Genomic DNA, 26740 nt, shown 5'->3' with positions numbered 1-26740 from the left:
GGAAGAGTCGACTGTAAAAGCGGTGATGATCTGTGACGATTTCTACAGCTCTCTTGCTCAGCATGGTCTTGATCTCCTGTCTCAGTGCTACGTCCTTCGATGACCCTGGGAACGTCACGACTGCTGTTGGACCGGGTTGGAGGGTGAGGGGTGGCCGAGATTCGAAGGGTAATAGATATCCCTCCCGAAGGACATCTACAATCCAGGTCTCGGGCGCCGTAGCGCTGCCAAGTTGCCCAATGGCTGGCCAGGCACCCCCCCACTTCCGGCAGCAGGTGAGGGGGAACGCCGTCCCTAGCGTTTCCCCCCACCCCTTTCTTCGACTTCTTCCCAGAGCCTCCACGGGAGGAGGAGGGCTGGGAGGAGGGCTGGTTACGGCCCCCCTTGCCAGAAGTCGAAGAAGACAGAGTCATTCCCCGGGGCTTCGACGCAGCTACCGTCTTAGCCACCGAGGAGGAAGCGCTAGCCGAGCTCTTAGACTTGGCCGCAGTCCGAGGCTGACCCAGAAGCCTTCGAGACCGCCTGGTGAACCAGCCCCCCCCCCCCCGGTCACTGTTCGTCAGTGCGCCGTCTGTCCACCGCAGCGTCCACCATCTCTCCTGGGAAGAGAGACGTGGAACTCCGTAAAGGTCCGTTGCGAAGTCCAACGCCGCTTCACGCCCAGCCGCCCTGGAAACCCGAGTAAGGACAGCGTCCCTTCGTCGGAGAACCAGGTTGGCCCACAGGTTCACCGTCTGGTGGGCAAGGAAGGAGATGGCTCTTCCCCCAGACTGGCAAAGTCTCCTGAAGGCCGAGTCATCTTCGGGAGAAATTCCCCCGGAGTTTGGCTGCGACCTTAGATACTGTGAGGGACCACAGATCTAGCCAGGAGACGGCCTGGAAAGCTGCCATGGCGGTAGATTCCAGGCCGAGTGCCTTCTTGCTGCGAGAACCACAGGTTCTCGGACAGGAGCTGCTGCAGAGACACACCCGAGTTAGCCTGGCTAACTCCGGGTTCACCTGTTTGGGCGGCATCGGGTCTTCAGATGGCACGTAAAACCGCCGCTGTCGCAGCAGAGGAGGTGGAAGCAGCTTGCTCGACCTGCCAGACTTGACACGCGAACCGTCTTGTCGGAGACAAGCGATTCAACCTGGTCCAGCACTGAGTCCGCAAGCTCAGAACGCGGCAAACCCACCGTCGGTCTGGGTTCCCTCTTCGGGCCCCAGAACGACTCGAGCCGGGACGTGGGCTCGGATGGGTGGGAGCGGCGATCCTTCCCCACCCGAGGTCGTTGTGCTGACGAATCAGCGCAATAACCCGGCGGCAAAGTTCCTCTGGATCTCAGGAGTGACTGCGTCCTGCGGAGTCGGGACCGTCTAGTCCCTCAAACAGGAGCACCTCCCGAGACCCTCCTCCCTCAAGGAGAGGAGCAGCGACAGACCCCTCTCGGTCTCCTCCAACCACCTGTGCGTACGACCTGGCTGGTCCGAGAACCGAGCCTGGTACGTACGACGACGTGGTGGGATCCTGAAGGGCGCACCCCTCACATCACTCCTCAATACCTCGCCCCTCCCGTGTAACCGAGGAGGTTGAAGGTATGGGAGAGGAAGACCTGACGCTCCCTCCTCGCTCGCTGGTAGAACCAGCGGGCTTGGAAGACTGCGGCGATCGCCCAAACCCAGCGGGTGGCGATCGAGCTTGCAGACCTAGTCGAGCCGTCTCGCTGTGGAGAACGGCTGGACCGAGAACAGCGGCCCCGGTCTCGTGTGTCAAGAGGAGCTGGTGCTGGTCGCCGTACCCGATCGCTCTCTGTGAGAGTGACGGTCAGGCGACCGGCGAGCTCCACTGTCACGGTGAGATCGGTGCGTATCCTCACGGTTGCGTCAGTCGCTGGTACCAGCCGTGGCTGGTGCCGGCGAAACGGGGGGGGACCTCTTCCCAGCCTCAGCCCGTGGCCGGTCATGGACCGTCACTTGTCCGCCCCCCCCCAACCCCCCGGTAGCCTAGCTCAGCTGCGCCGCGCGAGAGCGAGAGCTGGTCTGGTGAGAGTCGCGTGAGCGGCTGTCACCAGTCTTCCGCTCCGTGCCGTGAACCTGACGCTGAGCGATCTCAGAGGTCTGGTTCCTGGCTGCACGGTCGCTGGTTAGGCGACCGTACACTCGGTACCTCTCGCGAACGAGCGGCAAGAGACGGACCCTGCTGCTGTGGCCGAACCACTGACAGCAGGTGAGGAAGTGCCGGTGTTAGCCGGCACTCCTCTGGTCCCCGTAGTCTTCTTCCTTGCGGAAGAAGAGACGGGTCCTGCCCCGAAGGAGCAGGGTGACCAGCGGAAGAACCCCCGTCTCACCAGAGCGAGACGGGCCCTTAGAAGTTCCCGAAGGAGACTTCTTAGGGGGGGGGAGGGGGGGGGAAGGCGACCTTCTTCTTCTTCGGCGGGGGAGCCTTAGAGAAGAAGGGGAAGAAGAGGCGGCAGACGACGACGACGACGAAGAAGACGATGAAGACGACGACGACACCTTCCTCCTCTTCTTCTTCTTCTTCGTCAACCTTCTCAGACCGACGTCAGATCTGTCATCCAGGACGGAGCCGGGGCTGCTGTTGCCGAAGCAACAGGGCCCGGACGCACCTGTCCGAACAGATCAGCATCGGGAGCAGCGGCGCCAGGAACAGGAACAACATCAGCAGGTGCAGGCATCACAGGAACGGCAGACGAGACAGCAGGAGCAGGTACAGGAACGGCAGCAGTGGTCACGGCGGTACGGCAGACTGTGTAGGCGGTCCAGATGGGCGGACCAGCGGCACAGACATCCTAGGTACGGTGGGAGGTCCAGGGGCGAGCTCTTCGGGCACACGAAGTCCGGTCGCGGCGGCAGCACGGCAAAACCCAGGTGGCGGCATCACACTCCCCCGAGTTACGGCGACTGGCCCCTGCACCGATGTAGTGGGTGTCACAGAGACCGCGTGCTGGGTGTACACCAGGTGAGGAGGTGAAGCGTAGCCGGGTGTTGTAAGGGTCGTGGTGGTGGTCTCGAGACCGTTGCATGGGTGACCGCCACGGCGCCAGCGAGATGGTTAGAGCAGCCCCTGGACACTCGGCACACCCTGCAACCCCAACGATGCCCACACCTGTCCGAGGTCATCCTTCGCGGCACCGCACCTGAGGAGGCAAAAGTCGGGTGATTAGGGGGATCCTCTACCCGCTCGCGCGAAGACGAACGGATAGAGGACCCAGAGTACAACTGGACGTCAGGGTATCTAGCGCCCTCCTCCACACTCGACAAGTCAGGAGAAGAGAAGGACCTAGACACCCCCCCCGAAGGGGAAGGCGCGAGACATGGAAGTTGAGCGGGCGGCAGGAAAGAAGACGAAGTGTCCGTCACCAAAGGAGTCGCGGAGAGAGCTTTCCGACGACTCCTTTGCAGGCCTTCGCTTCTTCCTGCCCTCATACAAAGTCCACTGCGCCTCCGACCAATCATTACACACATCACAAGGCTCGGCTCGGGTGCATTCGCGCTCCCGACACCGAGCACACAAAATATGAGGGTCTATCTCCGGGAAAGAGCGGAACTTCCCGCATTTACGCCCTTCGGTACCCGGGCATAGTCTCCGTGGGGTAGCGAGGCGAGGAGATTCCATCATAAACAATTGGGTGAATTAATATGAAAAGAGAATGATTGTACTTACAATTAACTCTTTCATACACAACACAACCAATACTTAAGAAAGCAAACGATGAGAAGCGGGCAGAGAGCGTCGAACACACACGTCCACTCGCTGTGAGGCCGAAAGCAAAAGTGATTTGTTTACCTCCCAGTCGCGCGCGCGCGCCTGTCGGACAAGCAGTTAACTACCGAACCCCTTGTTCGAAAGCTTACGACCTATCCAGCTGCCGCTAGTACCTTCCTATTCCTATTGTAAAAGGACCGAAGGTTTGTATGCCGTGTCGGAACAACTTAAAATTTGGCCTTAATTTCTAACTTTGGAGAAAATACTTACTTCGAAAGGAGAGTAGAGGTCTTTAGCTCCGTTTCTCACCAACAAGAAGTCACGACTGATGCCCATCTCCGGTGTCAGGACGCGTTATAATGTACTTTTTCGGAGAGTGGCAAGCGTTGATTGTAGGTGGCCTGTTTGGCCTGCCGTGGTGTTTTACCCTATATACATAAATATTAATGCAATTTTATCATTATTGCATTACTATGACAACTAGAATTCATGGAAACAGTTTATAATAATGCATTGGCGTATGTGTGAAGCTCCACTAATGTGGCAACGATGATTTTGCCATTCTTAGCATGCAAACATTAAAGGCTACATTTATTTCTGGCATACAGTTATTAAAAAAAATCAAAATACTAATATAGACTTAAATCAATGAAAAGTGCTACCAAAAAAAAAAAAACACATTATAATCCACTTATCCATCGTCTGCTCCGCGATGGTTTTCGGCAGCCAGATGTACGACAAGGTTAGAAACATTGGATTGTATGTACTTTAGAAATATCTGTAATTTTTCAGGGTAATTTGGTTGCAAAAAAGGGATAATAGACATGAATTAAATAAACATTTCGAAGTAACAAAGTAAAGCTGAACTAAATAACGAGTAAAGTAAATAATTAAGGGAATAAAACTTTGTAGTGTCGTCGTCTGCTGCTCGTAACTGTGTTTGTGGAGTGAGCGCTTAGGAACCCGGAACAGCAACGTGGTTCAGGAAGGGCAATGTGGAGTGAATTAAGACCAAAATGTGTATAATAACAATCAAATAAGCACTGTGGAGTTTCAGTTGTGATGGCAGTAATGATAAAACCACCGATTACAAGGTAAAAATGAATTCAGTTCAAACCATGGCCCCAGGAATAACAAGTTTCATACTTTCACTAATATAGGCAACAAAATGTTGTTTTATTGTGCTGATTACAACTGCAATCTTGAGTAAGATCAATAAACGTTACATATATACGCTAACATTGTTCAAATGAGTGCTGGGAAGGCTGGGAAAGATGGTGGACAGTCCGTGACTAGACCGGCCAGCCACACGATCGCCGCCATATTGGATTTCAAAACTGCCTTGAAAACATATTTTACGAAGAGCATCACATGCTTATTTTCTAGTTACGTATGGGGCTTTATTTGCATATATAACTTTATGTTGGACGCAAACTTCAATCTTTTGTGAATGGTATGCTTAGAGTTGTAATTGTATTATTGTTTCACCAATTAAATATCGAGTGAATAAGACCCGGCCAGCGTGATGATGGTGGATCGTCCTTGATTGTTTACCCTACTAGGAAGACTCCAATGCCAAGGTAATAAACCCTGAGGAGTTGTTCTAGTTTTACCTACTACCTAGTCTTGGCCAAAGGACTTCTGCATTTTTAAATACTAATACTGAGCCTTACCTCGATGGCTTTTACGGATTCACCAATGACATTCGGGTCCACACTAGCCCATTCTGGAATAACATTTCCGGGAACTGTCTCACCCATTATTTCATAGTATCCTTCTGGGGTCTTTTAGCAGTGTTAGCATCTGCGACAATCTTCCTGGTTTGTAGAATCTAAGATTAATGGTACTGTATCATGCCACAACGCAATGGGTCAAGGCAATGCCTTTATAACGGCGACAAATCGGCTTCTGCAATAGTAGTAGTAGTAGTAATGGTAGAAAAGATCGTTGTAACGGCTACCCGTCTGTATTTTTCCTTGTGTTAGCAGTGTGCCTGCACTTCTAGCTACGTATAGGGTTAATTTCCTTATGACACCACATTCTCTCGAACTGAAAAGTATTATAACTTAATCCAGCGGCATTTTCTTACCAAGACTGCTGCATATGAAACTAAATTTGCTATTTAATACATATTTCCTCTTTTAAACTTTTGGTTTGTTCACCTTTCAGCCTTGCCCTGTTGCTTACTTCTCATATGTTTAATGTAGCTTTACTTATAAATAGTGTTTGCCAAGTTTTAGCATACAGTTCTTCAGTAGTTACTGGCTTCTTGTCTATTTCCACTCCCCACTTCTATTTTGTCCTAGCTCTTCATGATTTAATTGGTTTCCTTCTGTTTACGTGCTCAGTCTTATATAGTTCCCGTTATTTCTGTATTATGGTTAGAGAACTAACACACACACACACACACACACACACACACACACACATACACACACACACACACACACACACACACACACACACACATATATATATATATATATATATATATATATATATATATATATATATATTCTTATAGTGTAAATTTTGTAATGCAATTATAATTTTGGTAATATGATTAATTCACCTCAGAACCTGTATATCATGTTATGAAATGTATGTTTTTGTGTTCAGATTCCCAAATTTAAAGATAACATGTGTTAAGTAGAGAACTTTCCATTTTGAAACATACGTAAGACAGAGAGAAAGAGTAAGCGCTTATATATATAGCAAGCCTTTGAAGAGGGTTGTATTCACAGTTTGAGAATGTCTTGGCTAAGCTGATTTCTTTATCGGTGCAAACACATGCATAAGACCTCCCAGGCCGCATTGAGTCCTTGAGGACCTTCCCTACAATGATGTTATTCATGTTTAACTTAGAGAGATGATGTAATATGTTTTCGTCTTGAACTAGATGCTAATCGCCCATACGCTTATGGGGATAGAAAATCATTCATTCGATCTCGAGACCTAGCCGCTGGCGTGAGGGATAGTCTCTCTCTCTCTCTCTCTCTCTCTCTCTCTCTCTCTCTCTCTCTCTCTCTCTCAAAGCTCTCTCTCTCAAAGCTCTCTCTCTCACGCGAACTGTTTCATTTGTGTAACGTAATTCATGCATATATATATGGTGGTCACTCATTTTTATATAATTCTTAGTAATATATGTGTTGTTTGTGGAATCTGAACATAGTATTATTTCTATTAGTTTTGTGAAGGCGCCCACGAAAGTGTAAAAGTGTGTAACAGGCCTTTAAACTGCAGCTGCGTATACAGGTATTTTACAAATGTTTTGAAGTGCACTTCGAGGTTTTATTTGACCATTGGATAAAATTATCCTTTTCAATACATTTTTCTTTTGCTTTGTTCTTTTGACATATCCATTTTTATATGCTTAATGTTTGTACTGTCAATGCTTTAATTGTTTTCATATTATGCATTGTGTTTTTTTTGCATTGTCTTTATTATGTTTAATTAGTTTGAATAATATTCTATTGTGTAATTGTTTGAATCTAACACTTGCAAATTAATTTGTATTTAATTAAATTTCATTTCAAACTTAATTATTGCTTTATGATTTAATTTAATTAATTTTCTTGATAAACTTTGATTTAATTTTGCTTAATAATTAATTCAAGAATTAATTAAACTTTTGTTTTCAAGTAATAACAATTTCCCTGAGATTGTGAATTTCACTTATAAATTTTGAATTTAGAAATAAATTTTTGTACTTAAAATTTTTGGAAGAGTTTCATTTACTTCCACCAGTATATAACAATATAGTATTATATTTTATTTTGTTTAGGTTATAGATTGATAATTGTGCCGTTTCCCACAAATAAATCAGAATCAGGGAAATACTTAGATTTGAAATTATAGAAGGAGTGATGCCCTTTAATTAAGATTACCTCACATCCATTTTAATGAACTTAGACTGATTGTTTTCTTGACTGTTCAGTTCTATAAGGGATCACTATTACCTTTAGAGTATTCAGTCGTTTAGTATTTGTAATGAAGGGTCGGGTGTCTGGCTGAAGTGAGGTAAGTAATAACCAAGTACTTGAACAAACTGTGCCCTAAGTACAAAGGGTGTCCCAGACCCAGGAATAAAAGGGTCTCTTGTGCTAACAAGTACAAATGGTAAGTGAAATAACCAGATACACTTGGGAATTCGGGTTAACAAATATTAATTGTGTCCAGACACAGATATTAAGCCACTTCGTGCACCTAGTATTGATGGTGTCCAGACCCACATAATCTAGGCCACTTCGTCACAATATATATATATATATATATATATATATATATATATATATATATATATATATATATATATATATATATATATATGACTGGTAAAAATGTTTCTGTAACAACAGAATTCCATCTAATAAAAGGAGACCCATAAAAACACCAAAATGTAGAGAGAAAAAGTACTATATTTCAGAGACTGTTGTCTCTCTCTTCAGGATATGAATGAAGAGAAAAGTTTACAGAAAAGGTGGTGGTATTTATACCAAGAGATTCGTCCACAAGTAAGCCAATTTAGGTCTCCCCCGCTGATAATCTTCCTTTAATCTTCTTAAGCGTTGGTTTGAATGAACACTGCGTCGACGATACTTGATATCAATTCCCTTTTTGGGAGTTCATTACTGCTTCTCTTTTGTTTATTAAGGCCGATTCCATCATTTGACTCTTGTACCGGCAGTTGCTGCTATAAATTACAGTGACATTTCCAGTTTATTCTATGGTTATGTTCATTTATATGGTTGAAAATAGGCGAGTTCTGTTGTCCATACCTAACTGACCGTTTGTGTTGTATTAATCTCTGGGGAAGTGATTTACCTGTAAATCCGATGTAAGATTGGTCACAGTCCTGGCATGGGATCTCATATACCCAGAGTCTTTGGGAGATGTCTTTTGTTGGACGTTAATCAGGGATTTGGCTAAGGTATTTGGGTAGGTAAATGCAAAAGGGTTGGATTTCCCAAGGGTGTGAGTTACTCTCTTAATCGTCTCCAGGTGGGGTAATTTTTATTTTATTGTTGGGTGTGTCTCTGGTCTTGTCTTTAGGGGGTCGGTAGAAAATTACGTTTGCTTTTTTTTTGAATTGCTTTCTCAATTATATGGTCAGGATACTTTAAAGATGAAAGTTGCTTGCGAATTAGTTCAAATTCTTTTTCCAGGAAATCTGGGGAACAAATTCGTAAGGCTCTTAAGAAATAGGTTGCTAGCTACACCTATCTTGATAGTATTGTCATGATAGCTAAAGTAGTGAATATATGAAAGTGAGAACGTTGGGTTTTTCTGTATATGGTAAACTTTAAATTTGTATTCTGTCGTGTCTCTGATTATTAAAACATCAAGAAAAGGAATTTTGTTGTCTGTTTCCCATTCAACTTTAAATTTGATGCTGGGCACTAATGCGTTTAATTTTGAGAGGAATTCATTAAAAATTACCCCACTTATTATCCCAAAATGTTAGTATGTCATCCACGTATCTCATCCACAGCATGTTTTGGGTTTTATTGCATTTATTACTGTAGTTTCAAAGTATTCCATGTACAGATTGGCTAAAATAGGACTTAAAGGACTACCCATACTACACCCGAATTTTTGCTTGTAGAATGATTCCCCACCGAATGAAAATACGTTATTAGATGCACATAATTCAACTAACTTTATTATTTTGTCAAGTGCCAAAGGGAAATGATCTGAATAGGGGGATAATTTTTCCCTTAAAAAACTGAAGAACGTCCTGTACTGGTACTTTTGTGAATAGGGAGTCTACGTCAAAGGCTTAAAAGTTTTATGTTGTGAAGTGGTATATTGTTGCTTCTTTCTGAATTTGTGACAAAAGTCTTCCGAATGTTTGATGTGACTGGGAGAAAAAGTGCCTAAAAAAGGAGAAAGGAGGCCAGCTAACCATTTAGAAATTTTGTAATTGAAAGCTCCGGCGCATGAAACGATGGGTCTGAATGGAAGATTGTCTTTTGTGAGTTTTGGGAAGACCATAAAAGTAGGGTAATTTAGGATTAATTACTTTAAATTTCTCTAATAGTTCATTACTCTTTTTGTCTTGGCCAATTAATCTTACTTTCCGAAAAAATTCTGTGGGAACGTTCTGGAGGGGATTTTTCGTATATTCATATATTCACTACTTTAGCTATCATGACAATACTATCAAGATAGGTGTAGCTAGCAACCTATTCTTAAGAGCCTTACGAATTTGTTCCCCAGATTTCCTGGAAAAAGAATTTGAACTAATTCGCAAGCAACTTTCATCTTTAAAGTATCCTGACCATATAATTGAGAAAGCAATTCAAAAAGCAAACGTAATTTTCTACCGACCCCCTAAAGACAAGACCAGAGACACACCCAACAATAAAATAAAAATTCCCCACCTGGAGACGATTAAGAGAGTAAACTCACACCCTTGGGAAATCCAACCCCTTTTGCATTTACCTACCCAAATACCTTAGCCAAATCCCTGATTAACGTCCAACAAAAGATCTCCCAAAGACTCTGGGGTATATGAGATCCCATGCAGACTGTGACCAATCTTACATCGGATTACAGGTAAATCACTTCCCAGAGATTAATACAACACAAACGGTCAGTTAGGTATGGACAACAGAACTCGCCTATTTTCAACCATATAAATGAACATAACCATAGAATAAACTGGAATATGTCACGTGTAATTTATAGCAGCAACTGCCGGTACAAGAGTCAAATGATGGAATCGGCCTTAATAAAAGAGAAGCAGGTAATGAACATCTCAAAAGGGAATTGGATATCAGATATCGTCGACGCAGTGTTCATTCAACCAACCGCTTAAGAAGATTAAAGGAAGATTATCCAGCAGGGGGTGGTGACCTAAATTGGCTTACTTGTGGACGAATCTCTTGGTATAAATACCACCTTTTCTGTAAACTTTCTCATTCATATACCTGAAGAGAGAGACAGCAGTCTCTGAAATATAGTACTTTTCTCTCTGGTGTTTTTATGGTCCTTTTTATAGGGATATATATAGATCTATATATATATATATATATATATTATAAAATATTATATATATATATAATATACTATATATGTGTGTGTGTGTGTGTGTGTGTGTGTGTGTGTGTGTGTGTGTGTGTGTGTTATGTGGACGACGTGGCATACCTGTTTACTGCTTTATCAACTCTGTACAGCTCTTATGTGACTTTAAAATGGGTGGATATTTCCAAAAATTTATCGGCGGTGCTTACAGCCATATAGACAGTGTCTCCTTTATATCTATGCTTACAGCAGCCCCGCCGCCCTCAGTTGGTAGGGCTCACTTTGCTAGCCACCCCACCCACAAATAATTTCTAACCCTTTGTCCACACTCAGTCCCCACCCCTTCAAAAAAATCTGAATTGATGCCACTGGTCTCCTGTTTGTCAATTTTTCATAAGCTGCATTTGAACAGAGATCTTACCCAGTCACATCCCTGATCCCATTTTCGTGGTGAGTGCGGCCAGATTCACTGAATAGCACCACTGATCTTATGCAGTCAATGTCTCGTTGTCGAATTTCTCAGTTCCAGAGGCCCTTTGTTCCTCGCACCGTTAGACTGTGGAACAGCCTCACAGATGTCATGCAATTGAAACCAGGGGCGTCATTTGTGGGAGCGCCGGCCCCCCCCCCCCCCCCCCCACCCCCCGTTTTCTAGGGGTCTCCAAATCAGCTATAGGAAAAAATCTATATGTATATATATAATTATTATAAGGTCACTGTTCACGAAGCAAAGCGTCGAAATACATATAAATAAGGTTGAAGTGTAGAGAGGAATTCATTTAAATTAGTTATTTTTAACATGTTCGTTAAAATATAAATAACAAGCAGTTCCATTTAGGAGCTGAGTCATCTAATCACGTTATTCACAAACGAATTAATGACCTGACAGGTCCTGAGAACAGATGAAAGTTTCTCTAATATCTTTGACAAGGCTAAGATTTTTTCTGGTGCATCTGAGATTTATACCAACTCCAATCAAGTAGGCAGACCCAAAAGGATCCAAAAGATCTCATCCAAGTTAAAAGACGTTTTAAATGGTTCTCCTGTAGGACTGAGTGAGAACAATACAAGTCTTGCTCTTGAGGTATCATTCACAAGAATCTATTTTGACATATTAGACAGATTTCTGTCTGAGATGGATAATAGATTCACTCTTAATATGCCAATGATAGCAGTGATGAATACACTTGACTGTAATTTTAATGACTTTTTAAATGATAAGAAACTGTCTACCATAGTACAGTTTTATAAGGATATACACATAGATGAAATCCTTCTAAATGGCCAAATTTCTGTAGTAAAGAGTTACTTTCTAACTAAGAATGAAAAGCCTAAGAATTTGTTTGAATTGTGTGATGAACTCAAACCAATTAAATGTGCCTACTCAGAAATTCTTAAAATTATTAAAATCCTCATCACCCTCCCAGTAACCACTGCCAGCAATGAACGACTGTCTTCAGTGCTTAGTTTAGTGAAAACTTATCTACGAACTACCATAAAAATGAGCGCTTGAATGACTTTTCTCATGGCCACAGAAAAGTAGCTTGTTAAACATCTTAACTATGACATTCTGGTTAATAATTTTGCAAAATTAAGATCTAGGAGGTATCCACTATTGCAGCAGATAATATTTGAAATGCGTGAAGCATATATCTATTTTGACATTTCCTTAGATGAACCTTGTTAAAATTATGTACCATTTTCTCTACACATTTTCCCAAGCTTAAGATCTTTTATATTTTGTTACCCAGCCAGACAACAATCCTGACATTAAACTAGTTGCAATGGACTAAATTACTTAATTATTCTTTATGTGGTAGTTGAATTGTTATCACCTTATAGGCAAACTAGCAAAATGACCAGCATGCAGTGACTGTTCCTTTCGTCACCCCCGTCCCTAGTACGCACATATCCTGAATAAACTGTCTGGTTTTGTGTCACGTATCTTAAATCCGCTCCAGTTGATATCTTTATGAAGGTTATTGTCGAGTAACTTTCCCTGTTGATTACATTGCTTGGGGTGAAATTAAGACTAGTTCTTTAAGAAAGATGAGTTAAGTTGTGATAAATGTACACAGCTCTCTCTCTCTCTCTCTCTCTCTCTCTCTCTCTCTCTCTCTCTCTCTCTCTCTCTCTCTCTCTCTCTCTCTCTCTCTGTAAGAAAACCTTTTAATCGTCGTGAAAGTTTTGATTGTAATTAACTATAGTAAATGTGGTACCGAACTAGAGTAACATGGAAATCTTCGTTATTGTGTCTTTATGTCGATTCTCGCCATAGGTTTCGTGTGCCCTATTCATGGATTATTTCCTGTTAACAAAGCTGTGTATTAGGAGTGGTTTACGAAATTAGTACAATGTCTATTAGTCAATGAAAAATCAAATACAGTAGTTGGAAAATATCAAGCACACAATTTACACAATTGTAGGGACAAATTAACTTTCTCGAACATTGTGTGCTGAGAGTGTATACCACTGAGACTTTGCACTCTGAAAACAGGGCTTAACAATCTCTTGTCTAAAATTGTGTACATTCTTGCAAGTTCTTTGGCAATTGGTTAGTTTCATCTCACGGAGTGGCCTGTGTTGTCCCATAATTATGTTTGCTTACAGATTTAGCGTAATAGTTGTTTGGTAGACTTTGTAATTAAGAGTGAATTTCCTCGATCGGGTAGTATTTTGAAGGTTTCAAATCCTTTTTTTGCTCTTATAATAAATTGTTGACGTACTATCTAGTTTCTGGCACTTCGTTAAACCAGCAACATCAACAACAATACTAATTCGTAGTGACATTAACAATATTTTTGAAGTCATTGAACACAATAGAATATGTCAATTTTATTTTTAAATAAATAAATATAAAAACAATCCAACAATTTCCTGTTTTCCTAGAAAAATGTAAACGCGAGCCCATACTCTCCTCTTTTTCTCAATTTAATACTTTTTCGCAGATCTGTTAAAATCAACATAAACATGACATCGTTCCAAAAAATATATATCTGTGTTCCTTATTACATAGTAGTAGAATATTTTTTTTTATTTTGTGAAAAATTATAAAGTTTGTATCATTTGTCTCTGTATAATTTTTTTTTTAAGTTTTGAGATAAATTTGACTACATGTGATGCGATATGTAGCCTATTTATCATGAAAATACCAACTTATTACAGAAGAAACGCACCCAATAGGTTTGTGAGTGTGTTTGAATGTCAGACATTCACTCCAGCCTAGTCAGTGGTACGGCCCATTTCGACGTTTATCAAGGAACGTTTGTGTAGATGACCCTGAATTGCATTGCTTCTCAGTATACGATAATGAATTAGAAATGACAAATATTTGGAAGATCTAAAGTTTTCGTGTCGTGAAAGAGTTATCTACCTAGTGTAACAGCCCAAACTGCTTGTGGTAAGGTAGGCGAGGTAATTTAATAATTAGTTACTACCCTAGGTAGGCCTAGTACCTTACCGGCTGTAGGGTAGGCGTAGTCTACGTAGGTTGTAAGTAGCCTAAGAGTGATTGAAATTTAAGATAAGCCCGCAAATAGGTAACACTGAGTGTTTTGCACTAGGTGTGATAATGCGATAGTACTAGGCTAACAAGACCCATTTTAGTCGCACCCTATGGTGTTAGCATACTAGCCTAGTAGTAAGTACCTAAGCCTGATTGTCTTACAATTTGACAGATCTAGGGGAAACAACCGACTGGACTAACGGATCCAGTTTCCACCACGTGTGAAGCCACCCTCTGAAAAAGTACTTTAACACATCCTGGCACTGGAGATGGGCATCAGTCACGAGTTGTTGGTGGTGAGAGCAGGAGCTCAAGACCTCTACTCTCATTTCAAAGTAAGTATTTTCTCTAAAATTAGAAACTTAGGTCATACTTTAAGATTAAACAGAGGTTAATGAAAAGTCTGGCTCTATGCAGAGCACACTACCTCCATGACGCTTTCGAAATTTTAATTATACAACTACGAATATTTTGAAGATTGACGCCACCTAGATGTTTACGGAGTTGCTTGTGTCAATGAACTTCCCATTCCATGTGCTAAATCCGCACACCACTTGTAGCCATAGACGCTAGGGCACTTTCTTCATAAAAATCGTAACCAATGACTTCCAACCACGACTTATCCAAGGAAACTACGATTTGTTCCGATACGTAATACAAACCATCGGTCCTTTAACAATAGGAAGTAGCTAGCGGCAGCTGGAACGGTCGTAAGCTTCGAACAAGGGGAGAACGGTAGTTAGCTGCTTGTCCGACAGTCGCGCGCCGCGCGACTGGGAGGTAAACAAATCACTTGTTCCGACACGGCATACAAACCTTCGGTCCTTTTACAATAGGAAGGTACTAGCGGCAGCTGGATAGGTCGTAAGCTTTCGAACAAGGGGTTCGGTAGTTAACTGCTTGTCCGACAGGCGCGCGCGCGCGACTGGTAGGTAAACAAACCACTTTTGCTTTCGGCCTGCTGGCGTGTGGACGTGTATCATCGCTCTCTGCCCGCTTCATCGTCGTTGCTTTCGCATGGTTGTGTTTTTCTTTTTCTATTTATCTAGTGAAACTGAATTGTAAGTACAATCATTCATATTTATTTCCATTGAATTCAAGTGTGAATTAAAGGATCTTGGTTTCACCACGCCCTCCGATTACCCGAGTGCCGGGACTGAAGGGGCGTAAGTGCGGGAATTCATTTTCCCAGAAATGTCCATCGTATGTGTTTATGCTCGGTGCCGAGGGCGGGAGCGCTCGCTCCGAGCGTATATTTTGGGTTGGAAAATGTGTAGATGAAAATCGTAAGTATTGTGCTCTTTTTCATTTATATTTTTTGACCTGTATGCCCGTTGCCGAGCGAATGCGCTCGGCACGGAAAACTTATTCTGTATGGAAGTGGAATCGCAAGTACAGTATTCTTTTTCATTTTCCTATATTTATTGATTGTAGCAATACTCATTGTTCCGATATAATACAAAACCCTCGGTCTTTAACAATAGGAAGGTAACTAGCGGCAGCTGGACGGTCGTAAGCTTCGAACAAGGGAGAAACGGTAGTTAACTGCTTGCCTCCCGGTCGTCGCGCGCCGCGCGCTGCCTGGCGGTGAAGAAATCACTTTTGCTTTCGGCCGTGGGTGAAGGACTGTGGGTCGTCATCGCTCTGCCCGCTAATTTTCGTCGTGTGCCTTTGGATGTTACAAATTTCTTCCTGACTGGTTTTGTGTGTGGTCTTGAATGAAATTGTAAGTACTTTGTTTTCATTTTTCATTGAGTGAAGATTAATTAATCATGGATCAAGAAGAGCTTTCGCCGCGCCCACCAACTGCCCGTAGAGTGTGTCCCGGGTTTGGAGGGGCGTAAATGCGGCGGATTCCGCTCTTACCCAGATATTGATCCTCATGAGTTTGTTTTCGGTGTCGGGGGCGAGAATGCTCCCGAACCGAACCATGTGATGTATGTGTAAATGGTCCGAGGCGCAGTGGGTGCTGTACGAGGGTAGGAAGAGGCGTAGGTTTACCAAGGAGTCGTCGGAAAGCTCTCCAGCGACTCCTTTGTGTGGTTACGGATACCTCGTCATCCCTTCCTGCCTCCAGCTCAGCCCCCACGATTTGCGCCTTCCCCTGCGGGGGGGGTTTCGGAGTCCTTCTCCTCACTCGATCCGTCGAGTGTGGAGGAGGGGGTGCCCGATACCCGGATGTGCAATTGTATTCGGGGTCTTCCGTCCGCTCTGGGTGGGGTTCGTCCTCCCCCAGGCGTGAGGGTGCCCCCTCTAACTGACACGACTGTTCCCCCCCAGGTGTGCCTTCTGTGAGTGACGACCTTGGACAGGTGTGGGCGTCGTTGGGACTGCAGGGCGCCCCCAGTATCCAGGGCTTGATTCAACGGCTAGCGGGGTCGGCAGTGGTAACTCATGGTGTGGTTACAACTACGACCCAATTACCGGTTGTTGTCAACACCAGCGTACGCCGCCCCTCCTCATGTGGTGTATATGCAACACATTGCGTCAGTGACTCCAACGGCGTCAATTCAGATGCCGATCGCTGCCGTGCCTAAGAGGGGCGTGCCGCCGCCACCTGGGTTTTATGTGCTGCCGACGCCCGACTTTCGCCGAGTGTACGGTCTCCTTCGGGCGACCGTGCAGCCAATGTCAAGACGCCTGAGCTTGCTCACCGTCACGACAGAGGCACGGAGCAGAAGACTGTCGAGGAGTCGCGCAAGTGACGCTCGCCAGGCCAGCGGCCGCTCTCGTAGCGACCAGCCGGTACCTCGGGTTGACGTGACGGTCTCTGACCGGCCACGGGGTTGAGGCTGAGAAGAGGTCCCCTCGACCAACGGCACCAGCTTCGGCTGGTACAGCGGTTTGACGTGCCGTGAGGACGCTCACGGTCTCACGCGAAAGCGAGCTCTGCAGATCACTGACCGCGCTCCCACAGGGACCGGACGGAGCGGGTGGCCAGCAGCAGCTCGTCTGACGCACGAGATCGGGGACGACGTGCTCAGTCGAGCCGCTCGCCAACAGGTGAGCGGCACGACCAGGCCTGCAGCACGATCCCCACGCGGGTTGTGATCGGCTGCAGCCCCCCACGTACGCTGGTCCTGCCAGCGAAACGGGGGGGGAGCGTCAGGTCTGTCTCTCCTATACCTTCAACTTCCTCGGGCTACACCGGGAAAGAGCGAGGTACCAGGAGTGATCGTGAGAGGTGCGCCGCTCACGATCCCGCCACGACGCCGCACGAACCAGGCATGGTGTAGGACCAGCCAGGTCGTACGCGCAAGTGGTTGGAGGCGGACCGTCATGGGGTCTGTTGCTGTTCCTCCTTCTTGAAGGAGGAGGGGTCTCGAGAGCTGCTCCTGTTGGTAGGGACTGGACGGTCCTACTCCTCAGGACGCTGTAACTCCTGAGATCCAGAGGAACTTTGCCCAGGTTATTGCGCTGATTCGTCAGCACAACGACTGGGGGAAGGATCGCCGCTACCACCATCTGAGCCCACGTCCCGGCTCGAGTCATTTTGGGGTGGGGCCCGAAGAGGGAACCCAAATTGACGGTGGGACTGCCGCGATCGGAGCTTGCAGACTCAGTCCTTGACCAGGTGGAGTATTTCGTCTCAGGACGAGAGGACTCACTTAAGTCAGGACGGTCTTCCAAGCTACTTCCTCCTCCTCTGCAGCGACAGCGGTAAGTTCTACGTGCCATCAGTAGATCCAATACCGCCCAAACAGGTTAACCCGGAGCTAGCTAGGCTAACTCCAGGTGTGTCCCTGCAGCAGCTCCTGTCAGAGAACCTATGGTTCTCGCAGCAGGAGGCACTGGGCCTGGAAGCTACCGCTATGGCAGCTTTCCAGGCAGTCTCTTGGTTGGATCTGTGGTCCCTCACAGTATCCAAGGTCGCGGCCGACGCCGGGGGCGCTGCCCTCGAAGACGACCCCGACTTCAGGAGACTGTGCCAGTCTGGAGGTAGGGCCATTTCCTACCTCGCCCATCAGACGGCAAAACCTGTGGGCCAACTTGGTTCTCCGTCGTAGGACGCTGTCCTTACACGAGAGCCAAGGGGGCCGGGCGTGAAGCGGTAAATGGACTACGTAACGGACCAATGAAGAGTTCCTCCGCTCTCTTTCCCGGAGAGATGGTGGACGCTTGCGGTGGAAAGACGGCGCACTGATGACAGTGACCGTCTGGTTCACCAGGCAGTTACGAAGGTTTTCTGGGCAACCTCGTACATCTGCGGCTAAGCCTAAGAGTTTAGCTAGCGTTCTCGGCTGCTAAGACGGCTGCTCCATCGAAGCCCGAGGAAAGACTCTTCCTGCTTCAACTTCTAGTAAAGGAAGGCCGTAACCAGCCCTCCTCCCAGCCCTACCTTTCCCGAGGAGGTGCTGGGAAGAAGTCGAAGCGAGGTGGGAAACGACTAGGGACGGCGTTCCCCCTCACCAGCTGCCGGAAGTGGGGGGGTGCCTGGCGAGCCATTGGGCAACTTGGCAGCGCTACGGTGCCGAGACCTGGATAGTAGACGTCCTTCGGGAGGGAGGGATATCTACTACCCTTCGAATCTCGGCCAACCCCTCACCTCCAACCCGGTCCATCTGCAGACATATGTTCTGGGATCCTCAAAGGACGACGCTCTTCGGCAGGAGATCAAGACCATGCTGACCAAACAAGCTGTAGAAGTCGTAGTAGATCGGTCACCGGGCTTTTACAGCCGCCTTTTCTTAGTGGAAAAGGCATCATCGGGGGGCTGGCGCCCGGTGATAGATCTCTCTCCCCTGAAACCGATTTGTTCGCCAGACTCGGTTCAAGATGGAGACGGCACGTTCCGTGCTGGACTCCATCAGGGGAGAACGACTTTCATGCTTTCAGTGGACCTGAAGGATGCGTATTCCAAATACCCATCCATCAGTCCTCCAGAAAGTACCTCCGCTTCATCTTCGACGGGACGGTGTGTACCAATTCAGGGCAACTCTGCTTCGGTCTCTCAACCGCCCACCAAGGTGTTCACGAGAGTGTTCACGCTGGTGTCTGCTTGGGCCCATTCGCACGGGATACGTCTTCTGAGGTATCTCGACGATTGGCTGGTCCTGGCGAGCTCCCGCTCGCAGTTGCTGCAGGACAGGGATCGACTTCTAAAGTTTTGTCGCGATCTGGGGATCGTGATAAAACTACGAGAAGTCCGATCTCGAACCCAAGCAGAAGATGAAGTACCTGGGTATGCTGATCGATACGGTAGCAGTCAAGTCCGACCCCGCAGACTTGAGGATCAGCAAATTCAGGGAGGCAGCCGGCCGGTTCCTGTCTCGGCAGGAACAGGCAGTCAGCAATGGCAAGTCGTGATCGGCACCTGTCGTCACTCGAGAAGTTAGTTCCTCACGGACGTCTTCACCTGCGGTCTCTCCAGTGGAGACTAAGGGAGAGTTGGTCACAGGTTAAAGGATCCACCTTACTTCCCCGTGTCCATCACGGAGAAGGTGAGGCAGGACCTAGCCTGGTGGCTCGACGACAGGAACCTCTTAAGAGGAGTGCCCCTACGCACTCCCCCCCGGAGATGCTGCTGTTCTCAGACGCATCGACCGAGGGATGGGGCGCACACCTGGAGGAGTTGCTGGCTGCAGGTGTGTGGGACCATCACGACAAGCACCTTCACATCAATGTCCTGGAACTCAAGGCGGCGTTTTTACGCTCTCCAAGAGTTCCAAGACCGCTTGATGGGACACTCAGTGGTGTTGATGTGCGACAACACCACGGTAGTGGCATACGTCAACAAGCAGGGGGGGCCTAGTGTCTCTCCCGCTACACCAGTTGACGGTGCAGCGTGCACGAGTGGGCCACGGCTCATTCGATAGAGCTGTCAGCACGCTACATTCCAGGCAAGAGGAATGTAGTAGCGGAACAAGCTCAGCCGTCGGGATCAGGTAATAGGGACCGAGTGGTCCCTTACACCCAGAAGTGGCGGAAAGGAAAGGCTCTTCAACCTGTGGGGGCGTCCAGTCATAGACCTGTTCGCCACCCGGACAACAACAAAAAAACTTCAAGTTTTTTGCTCAGCCGTGCCGGACCCATGGGCAGCTTGCAGAGGACGCTCTTCAACACCCCTGGGACAAACTCTTCGTCTACGCCTTTCCCCCTTTTGTCTGATTCGGAAAGTGATCAGCCGAGCGCTGGTCACTCCCAATCTCAGGATGATCCTGGTGGCTCCCAAACGACCTCAAGCCGTTTTGGTATCCGGACCTGCTGGCTCTTCTTGCAGAACGAACCGAGAGAGATGCCCCACTGGCACAACCTTCTAGCCCAGCCACACGTAGAGCGGTACCACCGAGCAGTCCAGTCCCTACAACTTCACGGCTGGCTGTTATCCACCATCTCTTGTGAACGAGAGGCTTTTCTCGCAGCGCAGCAACAGAGATGGCTGGACACGTCAGACAGTCCTCTGCCAGCTGTGTACCAGGGAAGTGGGCCGTCTTCTGGTGGTGGTCGTAGACGGGGTCTATCTCCTCTCAGAGCCACTCTTCAGCAGGTAGCGGATTTCCTCGTATTTCTTTCGCCGAGAGAAGCTCCTCTCAGTACCCACAGTTAAAGGATATAGAGCTGCACTGGCACTCGTCCTAAAACTGAGGGGGACTGGACATCTCGAACTCGTTCGAGATCTCCTTGCTAATGAGGAGCTTCGAAGGTCTTGCCCACCCAGGGAGCTCAGGCCTCCTGAGTGGGATGTGACTCTCGTCCTTAGGAGTTTGACTCGAAGACCATTCGAGCCACACGAGAGTCGTCAGACAGGGGATCTGACCCTCAAGACCCTCTTCTTGCTGGCCCTGGCATCGGCGAAGAGAGTAGGGGAACTCATGGTCTGTCCTTCAATGTTAAACATTCCAGGGCTGGGGATCTGTGACGCTCGATTTCGTCCCGAATTTCGTAGCTAAGACTCAGAATCCGTCGATCCCTGACGACAGGTTCGAGTCTTTCACAATCCCTCCTAATGGATTTCACCGACAACGATACGGATGAGATGCTGCTTTGTCCTGTGAGGGCGCTACGGCGCTATCTGAAGAAAACTCGACACCTCAGGCCTGAGTGTCGACGCCTCTTCTTCGTTAGCACTGGGGTTACCAAGAAAGAAGTATCCAAGAACACGCTTTCTTTCTGGCTGCGTGAGGTAGATCAGGAGAGCGTACGAGGCTGATGGTAGTGACGACATCCGTACGCTCCGACCGAGAGCCCACGAAGTCAGAGGTATTGGACCCTCTTTGGCGTTCCGCAAGAACTTCTCCGTGGCGCAGGTCCTGAAGGCAGGTGTCGGGCCAACCAGACTACCTTTCACGTCCTTCTACCTCGGGATATTGCCCACAAGTCCTTGGATACTTTTTCCTTGGGACCTGTGGTGGCTGCTCAACACGTTGTGTAAGCTTACCCAGCACCCGAGCAGGCAGAACAGCATCGATTCCTGGTGTGACTGTAGGAAATGAATGGTTTGAATGAGAGTGCGACTGGCTTCTCTTCTCCATCTTTCTCTCTCTCTACCTGTGGGCAGAGGGTCACGGTCGTCACCATGCTGGAAGGGAATCCGATGCAGGTAAGCTACTCAACCGAGCCCCAATCTATCCTTTAGTTAGGGATAGAAGCAAATATCCTCCACTCCCTCAACAAGGGGGAAGGAGTGGATGCCTACTTGAGACAAACCCATAACTTTATGTTGGCTCCGTACAGGAACAAGTTCTTACAATGCTGGTACGAAGAGATACGCTTGCCTCTCTCTTAGTACTTGGCTCAGAGGTCTGACCATTGATCCTGCGGTGCACACCCCGATCAATCGGACAGAGGTTTGGATCCCTCCCTTGCTCTTACGACCAGGGAGGCATTCCAAGGTTGGACGAACACCAGTCTGTTCACAAAAAGACTCAGATTCCTCCCACCAAGAAGTGAGTCTTCCTATTGTTAAAGGACCGAGGGTTTGTATTACGTATCGGAACAAATGACAATTTGTCGAAAATTGCATTTTTGTACAAGTAACTTACCCAGCAGATATATACTTAGCTATAGACTCGGTCGTCCCGACAGAATTTCAAAACTCGCGGCACACGCGACAGGTAGGTCAGGTGATCCCCACCATTCCCGCCGCTGGGTGGCGGGGCGTTCTGGAAAACTATTCCGTTTTCTAAGCTATAATTTCTCTGTCGGTTGAACGGACAACACCTATTGTTCGTTCCTCCATCTTGGATTTCAACTCGTTTGCCGAGAATTTGGATTGGTTTTTTGGTGACGTATTCTGTTTTTTCTCTGGCTTGGCATACGCTTATTGTGGACTGTTTTTCGACTTTGGTTTTGACTACTCTTTCACGATGTCTGACGCTAAGGCTTCACCTATGTTTAGAGTTTGCAGTAGGGAAGACTGTAAGGTTAGGCTGCCTAAATCGGCATTAGATCCGCATAGTATTTGCGCTAAATGCAGGGAGAATGAATGTTCTTTTATTAACACCTGTGTGGAATGCGAGAACCTTACGGAGCTTGAATGGAAGGAATTATCATCATATGTTAGGAAAGCTTGAGAGAGATAGAGTGAGGAAGGCTTCAGCTAGGTCATCTAGTAGATCTTGCTCCTTAGAACAAGAAATTAACTCTCCATCTAACAATTTTCCCTTAGCCTCAGCTGCTTCTCCCTGTTCTGAATCCAAAGATTCTTCATCAGAGAGGGAAAATGTAAAAGCTTCAATTAAGAAACTTCAAGCTCAGCTACGAGCTCTAAACCAAGGTAAGAGTGGTAATAGTGACTTGTGCAGTGTCCCCAGTGCAGTGGAGGGGCGTCTGGACCGGTTCCTCATTGCTCCTAGGCCTAGACCTCTTCCAAACTCCCAGGACCAGGGGAGGAGGAGAATGTCGAAAGCCGCAGGAGGATGCAGAACATCCCCAACGGTCAGGCGTCCCTTCGGCAGATCCTGTTGTTAAGTCCCAGGCTGCCTCGATTGCCGCAGAAAAAGGCGTCCTAAAGGAGTGTTTTTCGGCCTCAGACTCTTCCTCTCCTAAACGAGGATGGAGTTCGGCCTCCCGTTCGCGCCCTTTGAAGAGAGCCTGGAAGCGCCCTAAAGGAGACGCTGCTGACTCCAGCCCAGAGCGTTTTCCCGAGGATTGGCCTTCGGGACCTAAGAGGACTAGACAAGAGGAGCCTGCCTCTCAGGATCCGACCAAGAAGTTTTTGGTTAATCTGCAAGAGCAGTTAGCGTCGCTCGTAGGCTCTTTTGCTAAGGACTCTACAAGGAGGAAGGATGTCTCGCTCCCTGTAAGAGTTCCGCTAAGCGTCCTCTTCTTCGTATAGGAGAGAACTCCTCACGTTCTCCAGGGCGTTATCGCCTTCGTCAAGGGACTCGTCGGATAGGAGTTGTTCTCCTGAGAGAAGAGCCCTTTCGCCCTATAGGCTGGCTTCCCCGAAGCGCCCTCTTAGACACAGCGCATCGAGCAGAAGTCTCGATCGGTTTAGCTACAAGGAACCGGAAAACCGATTTAGGTATCAGGATCCCTTGGGTCTTCAGGACCAGGAGCCAGACAGACGCAAAGAGGCAGCAAGACGCAAGAAAGGACGTCAAGAGCCTCTTAGAACGCTGGATTCAGGACGTCAGGATTCTGCTAGAAGGCAGGAATCAGGGACGCTTTGAGCCAGGACGCCATGAGTCAGGGCGCCAGGAGTCAGGGCGCCAGGTAGTCAGGGCGCCAGGAGTCAGGGCGCCAGGAGTCAGGGCGTCAGGAGTCAGGGCGCCAGGAGTTAGGACGCCAGAACATTCAAGCGCCCTGAATCAGGACGCCAGGAGCCTAGCAAGCGACACGAACCCGACGAACCTAGACAACAAGAGTCTAGTAGGCCACAAGAGTGTTGCCGACAGACAGGAGCCTCACTCTTCGTATAGGAGTGCTAATGTTCCGCGCTCCCCTTCTCGGGAAAGGAGTTCTTCTCCCGGGAAGAAGCCAGATCACTCCAAAACGATCTCCTTCTGTAGATCAGTTGGACCAGGTATCGGAAGACGAAGAGCTGTAGATGTAGCAGTTTCGGACTACAAGAGACTTTTCTCTTTTGCTGCTAAAGGAGTTCGGAGACTCCTTCATCCTGCGGACCTCCTTCACCAGGATCGTTGATGTCAGCACTAAAGCTCTCAAATCGTTCTTCCTTCGTTAAGATGCGCCCCGCCTTTCTTTGTATGAAAAAGGCATGAAAACTTTTTCTTTTCAGAGTGGTTGACTTCCAGAAGGGAAGCGGGCAAGACAGTTTTTTTCCTTGCCCTCCTTCCAAGTTAACAGGCAAACCAGGAAGGTGGTACGAGACCAAAGAGCCGATGGGGTTAGGCCTGCCTTCTTCCGCGGATGCGGATTTTGCTTCCTTAGTGGACTCTGCTAGGAGGAAGTCGTTGCTGTCTGCTAAGGCGACTTGGGGCATGTGTGAGCTGGACCACCTTCTAAAGGGCCTCTTTAAAACCCTAGAAGTCTTCAACTTTATGGACTGGGCGTTAGGAGCATTAGCGAAGAGAGCTCAGGACACGGACTTTGTTTCCATGGAGGAACTTTCGAGCGTCCTGGCTTGTCGGACAGAGCGGTCATGGACGGTTCTGTGGAAGTTGCCTCTCTTTTTGGAACGGGAGTTTTGAATTTGAAGAAGATCTGTCTTTAGCTCTTTCTTAGCAAGAGCAGTATCACCCTTGCAAGGACATCTCTTCTTTTTGCTCCTTTATCCCGCACCTTTTTCCACAAGAGACGGTTAGAGAGGTTTCGAAATCTCTTACGGAGAAGGCAACTCAAGATCTCCTCACGCACTCAGCCAAGAAGTTTAGGCCGGCAGTGCCGATAGAGAAGAAAGAGAGACCCTCTTTTGTTCAGCCCTTTCGAGGGGCCTCCTCTTCTAGAGCCCCTCTTAGAGGTCGAAGACCAGAGAGAAAGAGTAGACCATCTAGAAGGTCCTTCGGAAGTCTAGATGAACAGCAAGTCCTCCAGACGAAAGTAGGCGCCAGGCTACTCCACTTTGCCAAAGTCTGGGCGCAGAAGGGGGGAGCGGACTCCTGGTCCCTCTCTATCCTGAAAAAAGGATACTTGATCCCTTCAGGGAAAATCCTCCCTTGACGACAACTCCAAGGAGTTAACCGCCAGATACTCGGATCCGGTCCGAAAGCTTGCTATGTTGCAAGCAGTGGAACAGATGATTTCCAAGGAAGCGGTGTAGAACTGGTTCAAGATCTCCAGTCCCCAGGATTCTACAATCGGCTATTCCTGGTACGAAAGCATCGGGGGGATGGAGACCAGTTCTAGACGTCAGTGCCCTGAATTTTCTTTGTCTTGAAGAAGAAATTTTCAATGGAGACGTCTTCCTCTGTTCTATCTGCTCTTCGTCCAGGGGACTGGATGGGGTGTCCCTGGACCTTCAGGATGCGTATTTCCATGTGCCAATTCATCCGGCAGCAAGGAAATATCTGAGGTTCATGTTCCAAGGGAAAGTGTTCCAGTTCCGAGCGATGTGCTTCGGACTTTCGACTGCCCCTCAAGTCTTTACGGACATCATGAAGAATGTAGCTTATTGGCTACATCTGGAAGGATCAGGATCTCGTTATATCTGGACGATTGGCTAATAAGAGCCCAATCGGAGAAAAAAATGTCTGGAGGACCTTTTAGTGACTCTAAAGTTGACAAAGTCCTTAGGACTTTTAGTAAATCACGAGAAATCCATGCTGGACTCCCCAGCAAAGTATTGTCTATCTGGGGATTCAGATGGATTCTCGGGATTTTCTAGCGTATCCTTCGCAGGAAAGGAGAGAACGCTGCCTAGAAAACAAGGTGTCAGTCTTCTTAAGGAAAGAACATTGTTCCGCGAGGAATGGATGAGCTTGCTGGGGACCCTCTCCTCGATGGAACAGTTCGTTTCCTTAGGAAGACTTCACCTACGACCCCTTCAATTTTATCTGAAAGGAGAAGTGGGATTGGAAGTCCAACAATCGGGAGAGACTTTTCCAACTCGAAACGGATCAAGGAGAATATCCGTTGTGTTAGATCCACAGAAAACTAAGCAAAGGAATCTCCCTTCGCTTACAGAACCCGCGCCTAGCGTTGTTTGCAGACGCCTCAGATTCAGGGTGGGGAGACGACCCTAGGTTCGCAAGAAGTGTCAGGCATTTGGAAGGAGAACAAGTGTCCTGGCACATCAACAAGAAAGAGCTAACAGCCATTCATCTAGCTTTGGTTCATTTCGAGGAACAGGTCTCAGGTCTGGGGATTCAGATTCACTCGGACAACACAACAGCCCTCGCTTATATAAAGAAGCAAGGGGGGACGCATTCCTTTTCCCTGTACGAATCAGCAAAGGATCTGCTGATTTGGGCACAGGAAAGGAAGATCTCTCTCCTCACAAGGTTTGTACAGGGAGAGAAAAATGTCCGGGCAGATCTGTTAAGCAGAAAAGATCAAGTCCTACCCACGGAATGGACTCTCAATCCTCAGATTTGCCAACAACAAACTGTGGCATCTGTGGGAAGGCCCAATATAGACCTGTTCGCGACCAACAAGAACCA

The 26740-nt window shown here is 47.3% G+C and overlaps 2 protein-coding genes across 2 annotated transcripts in view; one reads left to right on the top strand and one right to left on the bottom strand.

The window, feature by feature from the left end:
* Nucleotides 1–5640, bottom strand: part of LOC135210989 (DNA-directed RNA polymerase III subunit RPC2-like) — a 98183-nt gene extending 92543 nt beyond the window's left edge. Inside the window, exon 1 of the mRNA XM_064243991.1 lies at nucleotides 5380–5640. Within this exon, the coding sequence (XP_064100061.1) occupies nucleotides 5380–5466 (87 nt within the window). The 5' untranslated portion in view covers nucleotides 5467–5640. The remainder of the gene's footprint in view (nucleotides 1–5379) is intronic.
* Nucleotides 5641–13933: 8293 nt separating this feature from the next.
* The window catches only part of LOC135211432 (GPI ethanolamine phosphate transferase 2-like), a 468113-nt gene continuing 455306 nt past the window's right edge, over nucleotides 13934–26740 (top strand). The window contains exon 1 of the mRNA XM_064244742.1: nucleotides 13934–14137. The gene's annotated coding sequence lies outside the window, so the exon portion shown is untranslated. The remainder of the gene's footprint in view (nucleotides 14138–26740) is intronic.

The sequence above is a fragment of the Macrobrachium nipponense genome, chromosome 4 (genome assembly GCF_015104395.2).
Source record: "Macrobrachium nipponense isolate FS-2020 chromosome 4, ASM1510439v2, whole genome shotgun sequence".
NCBI lineage: Eukaryota > Metazoa > Arthropoda > Malacostraca > Decapoda > Palaemonidae > Macrobrachium > Macrobrachium nipponense.
The sequence above is the reverse complement of the archived record's forward strand: the minus strand, read 5'-3'. Positions and strand labels throughout refer to the sequence as shown.